The sequence below is a fragment of the Hemicordylus capensis genome, chromosome 4 (genome assembly GCF_027244095.1).
Source record: "Hemicordylus capensis ecotype Gifberg chromosome 4, rHemCap1.1.pri, whole genome shotgun sequence".
Lineage (NCBI taxonomy): Eukaryota > Metazoa > Chordata > Lepidosauria > Squamata > Cordylidae > Hemicordylus > Hemicordylus capensis.
Genome location: NC_069660.1, coordinates 165875062 through 165896008, shown reverse-complemented (window position 1 = coordinate 165896008; position 20947 = coordinate 165875062). Strand labels below are relative to the sequence as shown.

At 42.2% G+C, this 20947-nt stretch overlaps 1 protein-coding gene across 13 annotated transcripts in view; it reads right to left on the bottom strand.

The window, feature by feature from the left end:
* Positions 1-20947, bottom strand: part of LOC128323928 (myomegalin-like) — a 207932-nt gene that overhangs the window by 77467 nt on the left and 109518 nt on the right. For all 13 annotated transcript variants that reach the window (XM_053247878.1, XM_053247875.1, XM_053247874.1 and 10 more), the window contains 7 exons: positions 20074-20166; positions 17468-17686; positions 7181-7339; positions 5989-6102; positions 5617-5754; positions 4881-5060; positions 4470-4664 (listed from right to left, as the gene is read on the bottom strand). In XM_053247878.1, coding sequence (XP_053103853.1) covers positions 4470-4664; positions 4881-5060; positions 5617-5754; positions 5989-6102; positions 7181-7339; positions 17468-17686; positions 20074-20166 — 1098 coding nt within the window. The remainder of the gene's footprint in view (positions 1-4469; positions 4665-4880; positions 5061-5616; positions 5755-5988; positions 6103-7180; positions 7340-17467; positions 17687-20073; positions 20167-20947) is intronic.

Below are 20947 nucleotides of genomic sequence, written 5' to 3'. Positions count from 1 at the left end.
TATACCAACACTTCCTGTCTCCTAAAAATGAATTAAAGACTCCTTATTACACACAATGTGTTACCTACCAATCAAACATGGAGATTCATTTTATTTTGATCTCATGAAAGTCCCTCTAGTGTGCCTGGCATTTCCATTCCCAGTAATTATCAGCTCTTGCTTCTGGAAATTTCTGAGCTTTTAGTCTTTCTAAGCAGACTAGATTCACATGTGGAAAGATACAGGCTGGATAGTAGGGTTGTTGTTTTGTGGTGGGGCTGGGCCAGGACTGGCATTAAGAGAGTCAATATAGGAAAGAAGGCCGAGCAGAAAGAAAAAGGGAAGGCATTATTCAGGACACTGCTTCCTATAGCTCTCCCCCTCTCCTGGTCCACTTTGTCACAGAAAAACCTATAATGATTTCTGGGCATATGAGACAACCTATCTGGGAATATTTTGAAGAAAACTCCCTGGTTAAAGAAGGAAAACCTAAGTTTAAGCAGTGCAAAAAAGAGAGATGCAGGGTGTAGTTGCAAGAATAGAAAGAACATAGGAAGCTGCCTTCTACTGAGTCAGACCATTCATCCATCTATCTCAGTATTGTCTACACAGACTGGAAGTGGCTTCTCCAAGGTTGCAGACAAGAATCAGTCCTATCTTGGAAATCCAAGGTAGGGAACTTGGAACCTTCTGCATGCAAGCACACAGATGCTCTTACCACAGTGACCACATCCCCTAAGGGAAATATCTCACAGTGCTCACATTTAGTCTGCCATCAAATGCAACCAGGGCAGACCCTGCTTAGCAAAGGGTCTTCATGCTTGCTAGCACATTTTATGTAATTTAATAAAGAGTGTGTGTGTGTGTACACATGTGATACTGACTCTTCCCCATTCCTTAATATACTGCCACTTCATCTTCAGCTTGATACAGGTAATGAGTAAAGGTAAGAGTACATAAAAACAGGTATTATGTACTATTTTCTAAATTTGTAAACACGAAATTATTTTTAAAATTACACAAAATGTAGATGTTGTAAATCCTAGATGTTGTAAATGGTCTATCAACATGTTCTAGTTAAATTAACACAGTTTAATGATCACCATTTAAAAAATAAATATATGAATGTATCAGTAGAGAACCTGATTTAAATCAGGGTTTTTCTCTTGGTGATTTAAATAATTATTTACTTAAATTATTTGATTTAAATGGTTTCTATAACCTTGATTTAAATTAATCCACTCTGAGTGCAATTCCATTTAAAAGTTGAACATCTACTTCCAGATCAGCAGTAGGGGTGTGCACAAAATTGCCTGGCCCAGTTCAGTTCGAACTGGACCCGGGCCAGTTTGGTTTTGCCCTCCATTGAAACCCTCCCTCCCGTTTGGTTTGGGGGTTCATCGAACTTTTTAAAAAACTCCCTTTTTCTTTTTAAAAACTTACCCTCTGTGGGGGCCTTCTCCTAGGTGGCAGGGGGACCCTTTCCAGGCCTATTCCCTGGCGCGGTGGCCATTTTGGAGGCTGCCGCACATGCGCAGTGGGACCCTGCATGGCCTGGTTCATGACCCAGCCACATAGGGTCGAATGCACATGTGCGGCGGCCTCCAAAATGGTTGCCAGGGAACAGTGTGCAACTACATCAAAGCAACTTGAATGGCAAGAGGTTACAACTGCATTTCAAAATTTATAAGGAGTTGGCTAGGAGAGACCTATCTATATTAAGTGAGTTCAAGTCTCCAGGAACAGTTGAATTGCATCCTAGGGTACTACAATAGCTTGCTGGTGTACTCTAAGAACCTTTGTCTACTCTATCATCTTTGACAAATCCTGGAGAACAGGTGAGGTGTCACAAGACCATAAGGATGGGCTAAAGTCACAGTCTTCAAAAGAAAGAATCTGGGGAACTATAGTCTGGTCCAACTTTGTCACCAGGGGAGGTACTAGAACAAATTATAAAGCAGGCAGTTTATCAGCATCTTGATAACAATGTAGTGATAAGAAGAAGCCAGCATGGATTTGTCAAGAATAAATCCTTCCAGACGAATATTCTCTCTCTTCTGTGATTTATTTTAGCTTAGTGAAAATGCTGTGAATGTAATTATCTCGATTTCAGCACAGCATTTGACAAAGTATCTTGTTGATATTTTGGTTGGGAAAATGGTCAGACGTGGCCTAGTCATTGTCAGGTGGATTTAGAACTAGCTGGAAAACCATACTCAAAGAGTGTTCTTCAGTGGCTCCTAAGACTGGAGGGAGATTTTCAGTGGGGTGTTGCAGGATTCACCCTGGATCCAATGCTTTTTTTTTTTTTTTAAATCAGTGACTTAGAGAAAGGGGAGGAGGGAATCCTCATCAAATATGCAGACAACACAAAACCAGGAGAGATGGCTAACTCCCAAGAAGATAGGAATAAAATTCAAGATTATCTGAATTTGAACAAAAAACTGGACTAGGGAAAAAAAACACAATACAAAAATGCAACAGACACAATTGCCAAGTTTTGCACTGGAGTGAAAGCAATCAAATGCACAGGTACAGGATGCGGAATACTGAGGCTTTACCATATGTGAAAACAATCTTGGGATTACAGTAGACATGTTGCAATAAAGGCTAAAATGATTTTCGTCTGCATTAATCTATTACATATTTCGAAGAATTTGCGCAGAATAAAGTCATACTTCCCAATGACCTACAGATACCACATTTTGCATACACAATCCTGCCAGTGAAATTAGTTGAATGCATTACTTTTTACACTGGAGTAGATGTGGTGAAAATTTAGACCAGCTGGGTCAAGCAATTGTTTATTTAGAAGGGGTCCCACAGCAGACTTCTTTAGAGACTCTAGGATCACACCTTCTCTTAGATGGTAGTGGTGGTATAATGCCTCCCTAATCAACCAGCCCTGATCTGCTGGTTCTAATATGCCAAGAGCAAGATTCCAGAGGACACATAGTAGGTTTCATCCCTTCAAGAACCTTTTCTACATCCTTAGGTTGAAGAAACTGAAAGAGTATCCATATAAAATGACACTATTTGCAAGTGTCTTGCAAACTGGTCATGGCTGCCTCCAAAAGTTCCCTCAGCGCCTCCTGTGGGCCAGATTGCAGAAGGTCTCTCACCACCTGGAACAGTTCTAACAGACAACTTTGAGGCGAGTCTCATGATCAGTGACACCCGCTGGAGGGGGTTCTGTGGGAACAGTGGGCTTAGCACACTCCATGCGCAGACAATCAAGGCAGCAGCCCAGGCAGCCGGATCGGCTGCCCACACAACTGCCGGCTTCGTCATGGAGCTGGCAGGGATTGGGGGCCGCATGGCCCCTGGAAGTTCCAGGATGCCCCACGCAAGTGTGCAGGGCATCCTGGAGAGACCCCCAGGGTCGGGAGGCTTGTTTCAGCCTCCCGGCGGGGGTCTCCTCATGTGTGGGCGCTGCATGGAGCCGGCAATACATGGTCAGAAAGACGAGGTTAACCTCCATTAACCTTGGCTAAGGGGAGGGGTACTTTGGGAGATTTACTGCTGGAAGCCGCACGGCTCCCATAGCAGCCGACGATCGGCAAAAAGCAGGCTAGGCTCCCTTAGCCCACTTTTTGCCGATTGTGAGAATCTCCTCTCTATGTGGCTATGATGGTAGTAGTGAAGTATGAGGTCTTTGCCATCATCACCACCATCTAAAAAAGAGCTCCCACTTGTGCTCTATCAGATTTGGCCCACATTTTCTGCCACTGGCACTCTACCTGTCTCATTGCCTCCAGCTCCTCAGAAAGCCATAGAGATGGTCTGGCTGTATAGGGTAGGAGAAGGCATCTAGGTGTAATAGTGCCAACAGTCTGGATCATCTGCACATTGAAGACATCAACTATGGCCACAATACAACCGCCAGCTGTATTAACAGGAAAATCCTTAAGAGAGTCTCCAGAACCATAAGTCTCTGAGGGTCAAACCATGCCAGTAGGTCCTTTACCACTACAGAGTTTAGAAGCTACTATGAGCTTGATCTATTCGTGACAAAGGACATATTATCAGATTCCCACAGATCACATCCTTCTTGCAAAGAACGAAAAATTAAAGAGTATTTAATGGAAATAGGCTCCTGGTTTCTATGGAGGCCATGAAATCCTAAGCTGTGCCAGACAAGGAAGGCTTGGTGTGAACCTTATCTCCTATGACAAGCCTGGTGGTCCCCAACACCACTGCCAAGAGCACCTTCCATCAGTTCAGGAAGGGAAGCTGCTAGGCAGCAGGGTGAGTGGTACACTAAGATAATACTTAGTCTGTCTCAAGAGCCCCACACCGGACACTTGAAGCTGGAAGGTTACTGGACAGAATAAGTCCAGAAACAAGAAAGATGGAATTAGAAATAGGCCACGACAACCTCACCTCTCCACTTACTGAATCTCTGCTGCGACACTGAGAAATTAACACTTGATGCACAAAAGAACAGTGCTTGTTCACATTGAATTGGTACTGAACTCTGCCCCACTTACACGACTTTGTTGCTCTCTGGTGCTCATAGTTTGAAGCAATTCCTGAAGCTCAGCCTCTTGCTGTACAGTTTGCTGGCTTTTGTCACTCAGAAGTTCTTGGATGATCTGCTCCTTCTGCTGAAGGCGGAGGCACATCTCTTCCACAATGTCCCTCTGCCCAGGCCCCAACTTGCACAGCAGTGTTGCTGAAAGTGCCTAGGATAAAGGACCATGATAAAGAGGAATGAGAACAGGTCTTCCGTCTACACAGATTGTTATACACATGCATAATGACCATGAGCCTGGACCAATGAAGAAACAGCTAGAAGGTTGGGACTGTTCCCAGTCTCTACCACCACCTCTCAGATTCTAACATGGAAAACAATCCTGCCTTCCAGGCTTCAACAGCAGAAGCTGGAACACAAGTCTTACTTCCACTTCCTTGTTCCTGTCATGCAGAGCTGTCTGCAGCTGCTGGATGATACCCTCTTGCTCTGACTGCCAGTGGTGGGATTTTGCTTCCATTTCCTCTTTCAGCCACTGCAAGTTCTGGCAGGTTGCAGATAGTTGCTCTAGTTCTAGGCCCCTGGCTTTCAGCAAGCTCTCCAGACCCTAAATAGGAAAAAATAAAGGGAACAAGAAAGAAATCAACATGGGATCAAGCTAGACCTTCTCCTGGGTTTTATTTGGTCCAAAAGAAACAGCATATATTCCATTAGGTCCTTCTGTATGACTAAAATGTGGCTTTGGAGTTATTTCCAGCTGTTCACTGGTCCCTCCCCACTCAGGAAGAGGAGACAAGGTGTGTGCTCTACCACTGATCTTTGGATCTTAGAATGAACAAAGTTTAATTCCTTAAATCACCAGCTGGAAACAACCTCATCTGCAAGAAAAGCCTTTTTCAGAGACCTTAGAAAGTTACCGCAAGTCAGGGGCAGAGGAGCTAGATGAACCACTGGCTTGTTGGCTCCATTAGGGATAAACAAACTGAGTTAAGTTACTCAGACACTGGACTGATGACTGACTGAGCCCAGTCTATCCCAAGAGTCATGGCAAAGGAGATAAGAGAGCCCTCTTGAAAGACATGATATCAATAGGCAGGACAGGGCAGAAAGCCACAGCACATAGAAAGAACAACATAAGCAGTCTTCCAAATGCCATAGCTTACCTGAATGGTAGCCTCATTACTGAAGAGGACTCGGCGCAGACCTTCTAGGTCACACTCTCGGTCTCTCACAGACAAACGAAGCTGCTGCATCTCTTGTTCTCTCTCTTCAAGCAGGCAAAACTTTTCATCTACTGCTCGCTACAACAGAAGAAGTGTGAGGAGGTGAGTTGTTACTCTCAGAGGCAGACAGGTTGGTGGATATGAGTTAAACACACCTGGCACAGCTCACTCTTTCCTATGGGAAAAAGATTAGCTCCAGTCCCCACCCATTCTGCAATGTGCCAGGCGGGAGGGAAAGGGACAGAAAAAGATGCTGCAAGGGGAGCACGGAAAAACCTCCTAAGAGAGTGTGCTGGACAGTTCTGAAATTACCTCCAGGGCAGCATCTCTGTCTTTAATTCGCTGTTGCAATTTCTGTACCATATGATCTGCTGATATGGGGTTCTTGTCCACATTTTGATGATATTGTAGAAGTTCCTTAGACTCCTAGAGAACCATAAAAATTTTCAGCACCATGAAAAATATAATAAAGCCACTCTTGAGCAAGGTCAAAAAGTGAGGCTGATGGGAGATCTCAGGGTTTTGGGGAAATCACATAGGACTGTGGTGGATGGCACCAATGTTCTGCAGCCTAAGTGATCAGGTTTTACTTGTAGATCCTCATATATTGGCCATAGTCAAGAGTGCACTTTTATATAGATAAATTAGATGGGACTTTACCTTACTTTACCTTTACCTGACTTGGCTCATACTTATTTTATTTAGTGCTTTTTTAGCGCAACTTGCCATTTCTTTGACCTCAAAAGACCAGTGTAGTGTACAATATAGTGGGATTGCCTTGTGAAGGTTGTATGGAAAGCCACTGCATGCCACAGAGTGGGCAGCAACACAGTCATCCTACTACTCTGTGGCAATTGTTTAGGTTGTAATAGCTCTGAAAGATGTGAGCCGTGTGAGCCCTCTATGATTCTCCCCTTATCATTAAGATTGGCTTGCACAGGGAGGCTCTAGGTCCCTTATCACCAGGAAATTCTATTTGATACTGGCCCAACTATTATGGAAACCAGCTAGCCATTCAAGAGTGCATGAAATATTTCTTGCTCTATTGGGCTTTCAGAGTCACACTCTAATTTGTTGTGCTGATCTTTTGGGGTGTGTATATTTTGCATTAATTTATAACCAGTCAATATAACCTAATGGTTTATTGGTGTTAAGATAAAAGCAGAGTACTGTAGATTGTCTTGAACAAACAGTGTAAACGATAATCTTGCCCTACAATAATTTATCATATTTTTTCATCTCACCTATATTGTGAACCACACAGGAAATTTTTTGTATGGGGCGGTATATAAACGTATTAAATAAAACAAACAACAAAAACTGGACTCTCAAAGCAGCTATACTGTAATGAAGGGAAATTCCACAGGCTAAACCAGTGCAGCTGCCTCCACCCCTTGGGCTCCTCAGACCTGTACTGACTGCACTTTCTCCTTGAAGACCTTGGAAACGGCTCCAATATAGCCCTTCTCATGACAGCAGATATCTACCCCCAGCTGCATATCACCTGCAGAAGCTGTTCTTTCCAAGCCAGGTTATGGCCCAAATGCTTAATTTTCTGCTCTTGTCTGTGCATCTCCAAGAATTTCTCCCTCTCCAAAGTACAGCTTTGCCAGTTCTTGTTCTGAAGCTCTACTTGTAACTGCTGAAGAGTAGCACGCAACTCCTGAAAGGCAACATATAACTTCCATTAGTGGGTCGGACTTGGGACTTCATCAGAGGCTGTCTGAAAGTCCCCTGCAAAAAGCAGAGATGAGCTGGGACATGCAAACTTATATGGCTGGACTCATACAGTGCCAGACATGCCAGGTATGGCCAGCTTCATCATACTGCCACAAACTGTTCACGTGAATCTGACTTTACAGTTAGCAACACAGGTACAGTTCTCACACACAGCAATGTGTATGAGAAGCAATAGTTTCTAATACAAATACACATTATCTTGCCTTCAAAATACAAGGACTAAAGACATCCAGTAGCCAAACAGCAGGTTGCTTACATGTACTGGTAGTTCTTTTCGTGGTCACCTGTACCTTCACACAAATGGGCTTTGTGCATGTGCTGGAGCCCGACTGGGAACCTTCCAAGTGATTCTGAAAACTTTTTGGCAGTAGCCACCTCCCATTTCCCATTTGAAAGTGAGGCTATTCCGTTACTCCCTCATTTCTGGAGTCTGCCATGCCCGATGAGCTTACCTTCCTGCATAGGAGAAGAGGGGTAGGTGCATGAAGGTACAGGTGACCACTGAAGAACTACCGTTACAAGTAAGCAGCCTGCTGTTCTTCATAGTGGCCCCTGTACCTCACACAAGTGAGCACATGCCAAGCTGACTTAGGTGGAGTAGAAGTCCTTAGTCATCAGGCAGAGAAAGACTGAAGAACTGCCCATCCAAAGGCATAGCGTTTAATGGAAGAGGATGGCAAAGCCTAAGTTGCTACCTGACAGACCCATTCTAGAAGGATAGCCTGATTGAAAGCTGTGGACGCAGCCTGTGCCAGAGGTCTTCTGCCAATTTCATAACAGAGCTTGATGGTAGCAACAATCTATCTCAAGATAGATTATGCCATCATTCTCCTTCCTCTACTCTTTGTCTGCTGTTTCTGTAGGAGAGGAAGAGGAAGTTAGTAGTTCCAACTGATTCTGTGTGTTGTACATAGGCCAGCATCCTTCTGACATCTAGAGTGTGGAGTCCTCTTTCACTGTTCGAAGTGGAGTTCAGGTAGAAGACTGGAAGTTACAATAGTTGGGCTCTGTGGAATGAAAAAATACTTTAGGGAAGAACCGCAAGTCAAGGTGCAGTACCACTTTTATGGAAGACTAGATGGGGTGGGAGGGGTCATCTGACCGAAGGGCTCTCAGTTCACTGACCCTCTGGGCAGATGTTATTACCACTAGAGGCTGTTTTAAAAGTGAGGAGACACATGTCACACACAAGTCACTATGGGCTCGAAGGGCTTCCACATGAGGCTGAGAAGGACTAAGGGTAAACTGGGAACATGTGGGTATAAAATTGGGTAGTCATGCTGGATCCAATCATAAAAGGCAAATCCTATGGTGCTGCTATTGCGGTCAAACTTACTCTCAGAGACGATATTGATAAGCCTGATTTCTTGAGTTGTATCAAATAGGACTTCAGTGCAGACTTTGGAACGATTCCTTGACATGCTGCTTGTGAAAAGAATCTCTTCCATTTGGCATTATAGGACAGTCACATGGATGGCTATCAGGACTGACTCTACTTCTTGAGACAACCATTCTGTATCTTCCACAAGTATGAGCATCTGGGTGTGTCAGAGAATCTGATCCTGTGCGAGAAGATGGGGATGACCTGGTAGGCAATGGTATGTGCTGTCAGACAGCCAAAGGAAGTATGGAAGCCAGGGTCTCCTCGGCGATCAGGGTGCAATTAATATGTAGGAGGCCTCATCTTCTCTGATCTTCTGTAGTATTTGTGGTATGAGAAGAATCAGAGGAATATGTAGAGGAGATGAGAGCCCCAACAGAGGGCAAAGGCATCACCTAGGGAATTCTGACTAAATCCTGTCCTGGAGCGAAAACAGGCAACACTGCATGTTTTAAGTGGCTGTAAAGAGGTCGATAGATGGTGTACCCTATCTTCTCAAGATCTCCCCCAGTGGTTCCAAGGCTAGGGCCCACTTGTGATCTCGAGGTGGTCCTGCTCAATGAATCTGCCAGCATATTCTCCTTTCCTTTTATATGAATAGCCATCAGCATAAGGTTCCAATGAATGACCCATTCCCAAATGAGGAGGGTGAGATGAAGCAAACATTAGGAAATGGTACCACCCTGGCAGTTAAGGTGTGCCTTTGTCGTGGTATTGTCTGTTCTTATCTGAACTGTCGGGCCTCTTATGTATTGAGCAAGGCTTCGGAGGGCCTTGAAGATAGCAAAGAGTAAATAGATAGTTTATGTGGTTTCACTTCTCTGCATGAGACCACAAGCCTCTCACTCTTAACTTTCGGAGGACACTTTTGGAGGTGCGCTTCCCAGTCTGCTTTCAACACTTCCATGGTGATGCAGGTTGTCAGTGTAGGTGAATGGAAACTGGTGTGGCCATTGAGATTTGAGACAAGTGGCCACCATCTGACCTCTCAGCATACATGATGAGGCACTGTGAGGACAGTCAACTGGGGTTGAATCCCTAGGTTGTAGCTGTCCAAGAACCACCTTCGTAGGATTGGCATATGCAGCCGCACAAGGGGTAGAACAAAAGTTGTGGAGGCCATGAGGCCAAGCAGATGCTGCACTGTATGGGCAGTATGTTTTGGATGACAGGAGACATGTGACACTATGATGCAGATTGTTTGGATTCTCTCCACAGGGAGAAAGACAGCCTGCTGGACAGAGTCAAAGATGATCCTTAGGAACTTTATGGATGTGGATGGGGTCAGCTGAGATTTTTTGAAGCTGATCCTAGGACCCAGTGTGGACAAGAGGTCTTTGAGGGCCAGATGCTCCCTGGACTCTCCCATGAGGAGCCAATGGTCTAGAACAGGGAAGATCTGAATACCCTGTTCTTGCAAGCACACCAGTGTCATAGCCATGCATATGGTGTATACTAGGGATGTGCAAACTGGTTCGGGGTCGAACCAACCCCCCTCCCCATTCCATCCGGACCAGAACCGAATCCCTGCGCCAGTCCGCAAATTCTTTTTAAATTTTAATTTTTTTAAAATTACCTCTAGCCCCTTTGGGGGGCTTCCTAAAGGCTGCGGGGTGTGTGTCCCCCCGCAAAGGTTCCCCCTCCCCCCACCAGCCTTGATTATCATTTGCTTTTTAAAAATTTTATTGGTTTTTACAATATCTTAACAATCCTGTTACATCTAATTAAGTAAATGTAGACTTCCCGCTCATCAATCTGCGTGATTCATTAACTATACAAGTCAACCATTGCTATAGTAATTCAAAACATATATCCTACACATTGCAAACTCGATTTTGCTCTACCCAGCCTGCTATTATTACTAAATTTCAAACCCTGCTGAAAGGTCCATATTAGAAAAATAGTTCTTTAAGTATAGTAAGAATAGTTTCCAATCTTCTTTAAAAGATCCCAAGTTTTCATCCCTTATCAGTACTGTAAGTTTTGCCATCTCAGAATATTCCAAAATTTTTATCAACCAATCTTCTTTTGAGGGCATTTTATTGTCCTTCCATTTCTGCGCATATACTATTCTGGCCGCCGTGGTTGCGTACATAAAAAATGTTAAGTTTCTTCTGGAAAACTCTCCGTGCGTTATTCCCAGCAGGAAGGATTCTGGCCTCTTAGGAAATGTCATTTTAAAAATTTTCTTCAACTCATTATGTATCATATCCCAAAAGGCCTTTGCCTTCCCGCAAGACCACCACATATGAAAAAAAGTTCCTTCACAATGTCCACATTTCCAACATTTGTTTGGAACATTTTTATACATTAATGCTAATTTTTGGGGTGTCAAGTACCACCTATACATCATCTTATAATAATTTTCTTTTAAAGTATAACATGCAGTGAACTTTAAATCCATTTTCCATAATTTTTCCCAAGCTGCCATATTTATATTATGACCCACATCTTGAACCCATTTTATCATAATTTTAACCACTTCATCTCTTGTCTCCTCCAAAAGCAACAACTTATACATCTTAGAAACTATTTTTTCATCATTTTCACACAGCTCTTTCTCAAATCTCAACATTTGATCCTCAAATCCAACTATCCTTCTTATAGATTTCATTTAATTGATGGTACTGAAACCAGTTACTAACCAAATTTTGTACTTTGATTAGATTTTTTAATTTACAGCCCTTTTCTTGGAAACATAACAAATCCCTATAGGTACCACATTCAGACTGCATATTTATCTCATACGTGCTAAAGCTTCAATCGAGGTTAGCCATAATGGAGTTTTAGATTCCAACCATTTTTTATATTTTACCCACTCCTTCTTACATAATGATTAAGAAAGTCTTTATGCACTTTACTTTTATCGTACCACAAATATGACTGCCATCCAAACCTTCTATCGAATCCTTCCAGATCAAGTTTTCTGGGATTTCTTAATGTTATCCATTCTTTTAACCACGTCAAACAAACAGCATCAAAATACAACCTTAAATCGGGCAGGGTAAGACCACCTCTTTCTTTAGCATCTGTTAAATTTTTAAATTTAATTCTTGGTCTTTTCCCGTGCCAAACAAATTTGGTTATGTCCTTTTGCCATTGCTTGAAACAAGTTAACGTGTTAATTATAGGAATAGTCTGAAAGAGAAACAACATTTTAGGTAAAACATTCATCTTCACAAGTGAAATTCTTCCCATTAAAGATAAGTTCATTCTAGTCCATCTTTGCAAGTCGGTTTTTACTATATTCCATATTTTAATATAATTATTTGAAAACAACAAAGAATTTTTGTTTGTCAACCAGACATCCAAATATTTAATTTTCTTCTCCACTTTCAGTTCACTTATTTCAAAAAATCTATCATTAGATTTCTGGTCCATATTTTTTGTCAACACCTTCATTTTAGTCTTATTTATATAAAAACCGGCCAATTGGCCAAGTTGTTGTATTTTTTTTGCAAAAGTCTTCCAATCTTCTCTAATGGATTTTCTAGAAAAAACACCACATCATCCGCAAAGGCTCTAAGTTTATACTCTTGTTTCCCAACTTTCGGGCCTTGTATTTGATCATCTTCTCTAATATTTCTGCAAAGCACTTCCAGTACTAATATAAAAAGTAATGGGGAAAGTGGACAGCCTTGTCTAGTTCCTTTTTGTATTTTACAATTATCTGATAATTCCCCATTTATAATAATTTTAGCGTATTGCTCTGAATATATTGTCTTGATAGCCCTAATAAAATTATTTCCAGCTCCCATTACATCCAGTAGCCTCCACATAAACTGCCAGGAGACATTGTCAAATGCTTTCTCTGCATCCAGAAAGATCATAGCTATCTGTTTATCACTGTGTTTTTCATAATACTCCAATACATTCAAAACTGTTCTCACATTGTCTCTTAATTGCCGTTTTGGCAAAAAACCTGCTTGATCTTCGTGAATAAAAAGTCTTAATACAACCTTCATTCTCCTTGCCAAAATAGCAGCAAAAAGTTTTTAATCATTATTTAAGAGTGAAATTGGCCTATAGTTCTTGACTTGCGTTAAATCTTGATCCAGTTTTGGAATTACTGCAATATTGATATACTTCCAAGACTCCGGCATAATTCCTCTTTGCAAAGTATCATTCATTATCCATTGCAAAGGCTGTAATATTTGATCTTTAAAAGATTTGTAGTACAAAGCTGGTAACCCATCGGGCCCTGGCGCCTTATTAGCTTTGCTTTGATTTATTATTTCTGTTATTTCCATTACTGATATAGGTGCATTCATAATTTCTATATGGTCCTTAGAAAGTTTTGGAATATTTTGTGTCTTGAGAAATTTGTCAATTTTTATATCTTCTACTTTGTTTCCTTTATATAATTCAGAATAATATCTTAAAAAATCCCTTTTTATTTCCCTTTCATCATAGAAGAGCCCATTTTTTGTTGATATCTTGGATTTGTATTTATTCCTTTTCTCACTTCTAATTTTCCTAGCCAGCAACTTGCCTGGTTTGTTTGCAAATTCATATGACCTTTGCTTCACATATTTTAAGTTCCGTTCAACTTCATTTAATAGTAATATAGAGAGCTGCTGCTGAAGCACTTTAATGACTTGAGTAATCTTCTTTTTGTCCTTAGCCCATAGAAGTTCTCTTTCTTTTTTAGAAATCTCCATCAATAATCCCTCTTCATTTTGCTGTATAAAAAAACCTCTCATAACTGCTTTTCCTGCATCCCAAACTATCTTATTGTCCATTCCTTGGTTTAAATTCAGTTCAAAATTGTCCTTTAACTTCCTTTTGGCTTTCTCCACAACTTCCGCTTTTTTCAGCAAGTATTCATTCAGTCTCCAGCGAAAGGAAACTGTTCCCTTCTTCTTCCATGTAAAGCAAATTGCATTACAATCTGAAAAGGTTCTGGGCAAGATATCCATTCTTTTCATACATGGTGTAATAGATTTAGATGTCCAGACCATATCTATTCTTGAATGAGAAATAGGTATACTCCTTTGCATTTGAGTTTTTGATTCTCTACAAGTCATAGAGATCCATATGTTCTACTAAATCAAAAAAAGCTTTAGGTAGCCTGCCTTGGAGATTCCTTTCAGACGTATCAGATTTTCTATCCAAGGATGTAGAAACAACCCCATTAAAATCTCCCAGTAAAACTAAATTAACATTCAATACCTCAGCCATCTTCTGTTCTAAATATTTATAAAATTCTACTTTTTTTTCATTGGGTGCATAAATTCCAATTATCACTGTTTTGATTCTGGAAACTTAAGATTTCCAAAGCTAGCACCCTACCTTCTTCATCTTTAAAAATCAACTTAGGTTCAAATTGTTGTTTCACTTAAACACCACTCCTCTTTTTTTTTTCTTGTCAGAGGAAACAAATTCTTGTCCCAAGGCCTTATTAACCAAATATTTTCTATCTTGTTTTCTAATATGTGTCTCTTGTAAGCATACAATGTCCAAACTTTGTTTTTTAAGAAAATGAAAAACTTTTAGCCTTTTGGTTTTGCTATTTAATCCATTCACATTCCATGAAGCTATTTTATAATCCATCTTGGCTAGTTAGAATTATGTGTTGAAGGTACTGGGTGCTCAGAAGTTAAAAATTTTTTGTATTTCCACCAAAATTCTTGCGCTTTGAGGAGCGCTGTGAATCTATTCCTCTTCCCTTTGTAAGAAAAGGAGAGCCCTTCAGGTACTTCCCATCTAAAACGTATTCCATTGGCGTTTAAAGCATCTGTTAAAAATTTGTAATCCTTACGTTTCCTTAAAATCCTGGATGGTATTTCTTTCAGAACTTTTATCTGTTGAGCGTCAATGGTAAGGGCTTTGGCAAAATGTGCTTGCAGTATCTGCTCTGTAATTGATTTGGAGTTGAATTGAACCATGCAATCCCTAAATAATTTGTTTCTTGTGGCATATTCAGAATTCACACGGAAAACTACATCTATCTGCTGTTCCACATCTTCACTTGAAATTCCCAAAAGTAGTGCGAGTTCCTCCCTAAGCACTTTTAAAATATCTTGACCAGGTTTTTCTGGGATTCCTCTAAACCTCAGGAAACGCTCTTTTTGCCTCAGTTCCAACAAAGCCACCTGATCTAATAATTTTTCCCTATCATCTCTTAGTAATCTTACATCTTGCTCCAGGCTTTCCACCCTTGTTTTAAATTCTTTGTTGTCTTCTGCCAATTTTTTCATGTCTCCTCGATATTTGATGTTCTCTTATTAAGTGTTTGTATATCCTGACTTACTTGTTGGAGGGTGCCAGTATTAGCTTCTAGTAACTGTTTCATAGCAACTAGTATCTCATTTAACTCTGAAGACATTTTCCCTTTACCGAGGCCTGGGTTTGGAACAGAAAGTCTCCAAGTTTGTGTTTGGGTCTGTGTTTGGCTCTGCTGCTTTGCCTTTTGCATTATTTACAACTCCTCCAGTAACACAGCCCTTACAGCAAGATTCAGCCTCCTTGTTGTCCAAGAAAGTAGAGGCCTGCAATTATCTTCCAAATAAACTCAGCTCTAGACCGCAACCTTTCTATCTTATCACCGCCAGTTAAATTTTCCTCACAGTTCAATAATCCGCCTTCTTGCTCTAATTGGTGCACTTCATGATAGACATATTCAACAGCATACAGCAAATCACTTGTTCGTTGAGTTAAACTCTTTCAAAAGGTACTGGGGAAAAAAATAATTCCAACTGCTTTGCTTTTTTAAGTTTTAGAACTTTTAGCCATCAGTTCAATTTTTAAATTCCAGCATTTAGTACACAGATTGAATACCCATCCTTAATTTATAGTTGGTAGACTTACGACAACTTCACAGCATCGGCTTGAGATCTGTCCAGTCTTTGCAGCAAAAGCAGGTAGAATTCCAGCAATTTATCACTAATCACGCTGAGAAGTGAGCTTCTTGAACTTCAACCATTAATTATAATCCAAACTGAAAGAAACTGGACACCAGACCAGCTTCTGTCCATTGGATTTCCGATGAAGGAGTGTAGCTTGATGAATCCCAGCCCCCACCGCTTGACTTAAATGAAAGCTGTACTTTCCAGCACAGCCTTGAGATAAGGAGCAGGCTCCAGGGGAATACAATGGTCAATCTTGATCCAACCCTTTAATCCAGGGTGGTGAGGGGGGATTGTGAAGACTCAAACCCCCCCAAAATAGCTCCTCCTCAGTCTCCCCTGTTGGGAAGCATGCAGCCTCGTTGGCAGTCCAACCGGAAGTCAGCCTCGTTTATCATTGCTGCGGCCCGTAAAACTTTCCTTTTGGGCCCGTTCGGGCCTCTGTAATTTGTTGGTGTAGCCATTTTTTTAAAAAAATGGCTGCCACACATGTTCAAATAACCTCTGCGAGGCCCTGGGCCATACAAGGCCTCACAGAGGCCATTTGCACATGTGTGGCGGCAGGCAAAATGGCCATCGTGCCGAATTACAGAGGCCCAAATGGGCCAAAAAGGAAGGTTTTACAGGCTGCGGTGGTGAAAAACGAGGCTGGTGGGGGGAGGGGGGACCTTTGCTGACCCACCCCCCACAGCCTTAAGGAAGCTCCCTGAAGGGGATAGAGGTAATTTTTTTTTAATTTAAAGAAAAAATTCATGAACCCTGCCCCCTAGACCGAATCGGGGGTGGGTGGGTTCGATGGGGGGGGGGCGGACCGAACTGGTCCGGTCAGGTTCAAGTGCAGTTCGCACTCAAACCAAACCAGGCCAGCCGGTTCCGTGCACCCCCTCGTGTATACCCGGGGTGCAGTAGAAAGGCCAAAAAGCATCGTTTTGAATTGGAACACTTGTGAGACTATCTGGAATCACAAAAAATTACTGTGTTGCAGGTGAAAAGAGAAATCGTAGTATGCCTCTTCAAGGTCTAATGATGCAAACCATAAATTCTTCATGTATATGGGGAGGATGGATGAGATTTTGAGCATCCTGAACTTCTTGTATATTACAAAGGCATTCAGATCCTTGAGGTCCATGATGGACATGGAAGTGCTTGATTTTCTCATATCCTCCGATGGATCCACCAGGGGAAGTACCGTAAGTAGAGGATGGGCTGGGACCCAAGCGGCGATGAGGTTTCCAAGGTTCACAATCTAGATGCCCTATTTCGACAGGCTTGTTTAGTAAATTGTTGGTAGTGGAGGCAAGTGTCCACGATATAAGTCTCACCAAGGCAGATCGGACATTGGTGATGTCTGTCTGATGATGAAGGCAATTTACTTCCGCACTGTGTGCACCTTTTAAAGGAAATCCTTGTTACCGTACAACGAGCGAGAACATTTCCCCACAAGTGGGGTGGGGAAACCAGAGAAAGAGAACACCAAAGAAAGAAAAAAGAGAGAAACGTAAAGCAAGTAGAATATTTTTAAAATAGAAGTGAGAAGGTCACTTAGCTAAGGAAAGTTCTCCGACTGAGTGTAGCGAAGTTAAGCACACGGCGGACAACAAAGAACTGAAGGAGTAAAGGGAATAGCTTCGCTTACAAATGAGGAATGGATGTGGCTACCACCAATAACTTTGCAGAATAGCTTGGAAGGTTCCTGATCAGGCTTTAGTGCATGCGCAAAACCTATTTCTGTGTGGTACACAGACCACTACAAAGATTTCCTTTTGGACGAATATATATCAATTTGTGAGAAGGATTAAGTGGAAATTGGTTCATCCCATACCCGATTGTGTTTCCATGCCTCCTCTTTCTGGTGCTGTTCCTCTTGCAACACTGTCTCTAGAAACTGGGCAGTTCTCCTGGCCTCAGCCAGCTGGCGATCCTTTTGCTGCCGAGTCCTCTTCAGTTGCTGCACTTCCAGCTGAGTGAAGAAAAGTGTGTTCTGCATATCAAGTAGTGCTATTTGCTGCTTCTGCTGAAATGAGGAAGAGCCCTCTGAGATCTAGCAAGATACAGAAACAGAAAGCAAAATCATGTTTAGACAGTGATTTCATTATTCAATGAAATGCTGGCATTGCTTTCAAAAGCATTCCATGGGCTATTCCCTTTCTCTTAATTCCACAATGTTGTGGTAGACGTATTTAAGGTGGTCCATTTGCAAAGACTGATGGAACTGAGCAGACGACAGATTTAAACTGATTTTGACAGCTGCCCTATGGTGGATCTGGTTAACCAAAGAAATAGCAACCATCTGCTTTGCTAATGACTGGGGGGCTCCAAACGCTCACTCAGAAGCAACACTTGTCTCCCTGCTTTAATGGGGATCCAAAACAAAGGAAACAGGACAGTTATACTACAGGAGCCTGTGGTACCCAACCATGCCAAACCTAACTACACATCAAGGCTCTGCCATGACAGCATCTCAGTCTGGTGAAGCTGTTCAGGACAGTGAAGAGCCTGATGAACTTGGGTTATCTTCACTCAGGACCAAAGTAATCTCTGGACTGCAAGGAGAAATTTGCCACTTTTCAAACAGAAAAAACCCACATCTGGGTTAATTTGGGGATGGCTAATTTGACTACCGAGTTTGTAGTATGCCAGTGCATTAAGTCCTGGGCCCTGTGCTGATCAACATTTTCATAAATGATTTGGAGGAGGGAGTAGAGGGAATGCTTACCAAATTTGCAGGTGACATGAAGTTGCAGAGAAAAGGTAGCACCTTATAAGACAGAACCAAGATTTAATCTGATCTGGACAGGCCTCAAATATTGGGCCAAAACTAACAAGATGAAGTTCAATAGAGACATAGAACATAGAACGCTGCCATATACTGAGTCAGACCATTGGTCTATCTAGCTCAGTATTGTCTTCACAGACTGGCAGCGGCTTCTCCAAGGTTGCAGGCAGGAGTCTCTCTCAGCCCTATCTTGGAGAAGCCAGGGAGGGAACTTGGAACCTTCTGCTCTTCCCAGTGCAGCTCCATCCCCTGAGGGGACTATCTTACAGTGTTCACACATCAGGTCTCCCATTCAGATGCAACCAGCGCAGATCCTGCTTAGCTAAGGGGACAAGTCATGCTTGCTACCACAAGACAAATGTACAGTCCTGCATTTGTGTAAAAAAAACCAAATGCACAAACATGGGGGTGGGGGGGCTGACTTGGCAGCAGTATATGTCAAAGGGACCTAGGTGTCTTAGTGGACAAGTTGAACATGAGCTGGCAGCGTTAAGAAGCTACTAAAAAACCCCTAATGCAATCTTAGGCTTATTAACAGAAGCACAGTATCCAGATCACAGGTAGTAATCGTTGCACTTTATTCTGCTCTGGTTAGACCTTGCTTAGAATACTGTGTCTAATTCTGAGCCCTGCATTTTAAGGACAGTGTTGATAAACTGCTACAGCTTCAGAGGAGGGCAACCAAGATGGTGTGCAACTTGGAAATTAAGTCCTATGAGAAATGGTTGAAGGAGCTCAGTATGCTTAGCTTTGAGAAGACTATGCGGAGATACAATAGCCATCTCCAAATATCTGAAGCTCTGTCACATAGACAAAGGAGTAGACTTGTTCTCTGCTGCTCTAGGGGACAGGAGTAGAACCTATGGGTTAGAATTACAAGGAAATTGATTTGGGCTAGACATTAGGAAGAACGTCTTAACTGTAAGGGCTGTTTGACAGTGGAACAGTCTGCACTGTTAAGTGGTAGGTTCCCATTTACTGGAGGTTTTCAAACAGAGGCTGGACAAACATCTGTCAGGGATGCTGTAGCAGTTTCCTGCACTGAGCAGAAGTTCTCAGAAGTTCTATCCAACTCTGACATTCTAGGATTCTATTTTTCCTGAGCATGGGAAAGATGGAAGGATTGCAGAGCAAGAGCAGAAGGCAGAATAGTAAAGCAATCCACCACCCCATCTGTTGCATCTTTCCTTCAAGTTTCTGCTCGCTTCAATACCCACATTCACTTTATATGGTGCCAAAGAGGATGGAAATCTTGTGTTTGCTACCAAACTTGACGTACAATCCTCAGGCAAAACAGACTGTTTGAAGTCTGTGATCCAGTATTTGCAATTCTGTTTATGTAAGGAAGGGTGACTTTTGCCAATCTCCCTTCCCTCTGTTGGCCCCTGTTGGCCCCTGAAAAACTATTCTTGAAGGTCCTCCAAACCTCAGGAACATATTTTCAGAGGATATAGAAGGAAGTTGGTGAGGGGGGCGGATAAGTGAAAATTGCCCCTCCTTCTTTGTGTGAATGGAACTTGTAGAACTTTGCAGAATTACTAGATGGGATCCAGCAGCACATTTTAGAGTTAATGTTCTTGCAATGTCTTAAACATCAAACACACTTTGAATCTCCAGTATAAGGCAAGACAATATCCAAATAGGATCCATACCTGCATTTGTCCAAGCTGGCTTCTCTGCAACATCTCTCGCAGCTTGGCTATTGTCTCATTCTGTTTCTCAATTACATGATACAGTTCTTCAGACTGCAGGAGTGGGCAATTAGATGTTAGCAAGTAAACCAGAAGCAATGAGCACACACTCGTAAGAGGCAATCCCCAAAGATACTATACTGAAAAGTCATTTGATTCAGTCTCTTCAAGATTACTATCATGTCAATATTCCTACTTTATCTGGAAGTACCTTCGCACACTGGGAAGATCTCATGTTACACACAAAAGCTAAAGAAGCTGTTACTACTACTACTGCTCCAAATGGAGCAGTAACTTACTACTACTACTAGTACTACTACTACTACTAGTAGTAGTAAGTCGTTACTGCTCCATTTGGCTACTAGCTGATGACAGCCTACTAAGTAGACCAAAAGCTTGTGTCACAAGAAGCTATCTCCATGTTGAGAGATACAGAGGGCAGGTTCACTAGGGCAATATCTGAGGTTTGTGTGAACACTCGCAGTCCCCTGGATCCCCACATGAGCTTCTACTTCCTTTCCAGGTTCTGATATCCCAGGACAGGTTGTGATGTCCAAACCCACCAGTCTTTTTCTGTTTCTGCCAGAGAACTCAACATCTGTAACTTACTTCAAATCTCAGTCCCAGATGTTGGGTTCCTGATGGACATATGGACATAGCGCAGGATATGCCAAGTCTGGTGAGTCTGGGTGTCATGACAAATCTGGTATTTGGGAACCTGGAAAAGAAGCTGAGGCTTGCATGAGGATGTGGTGTGTGTGTGTGTGTGTGTGTGTGTATCTGTGTATCTATAGAAAGAGAGAGAGAATGCACACTCCTGGGACTGTGGGTGCTC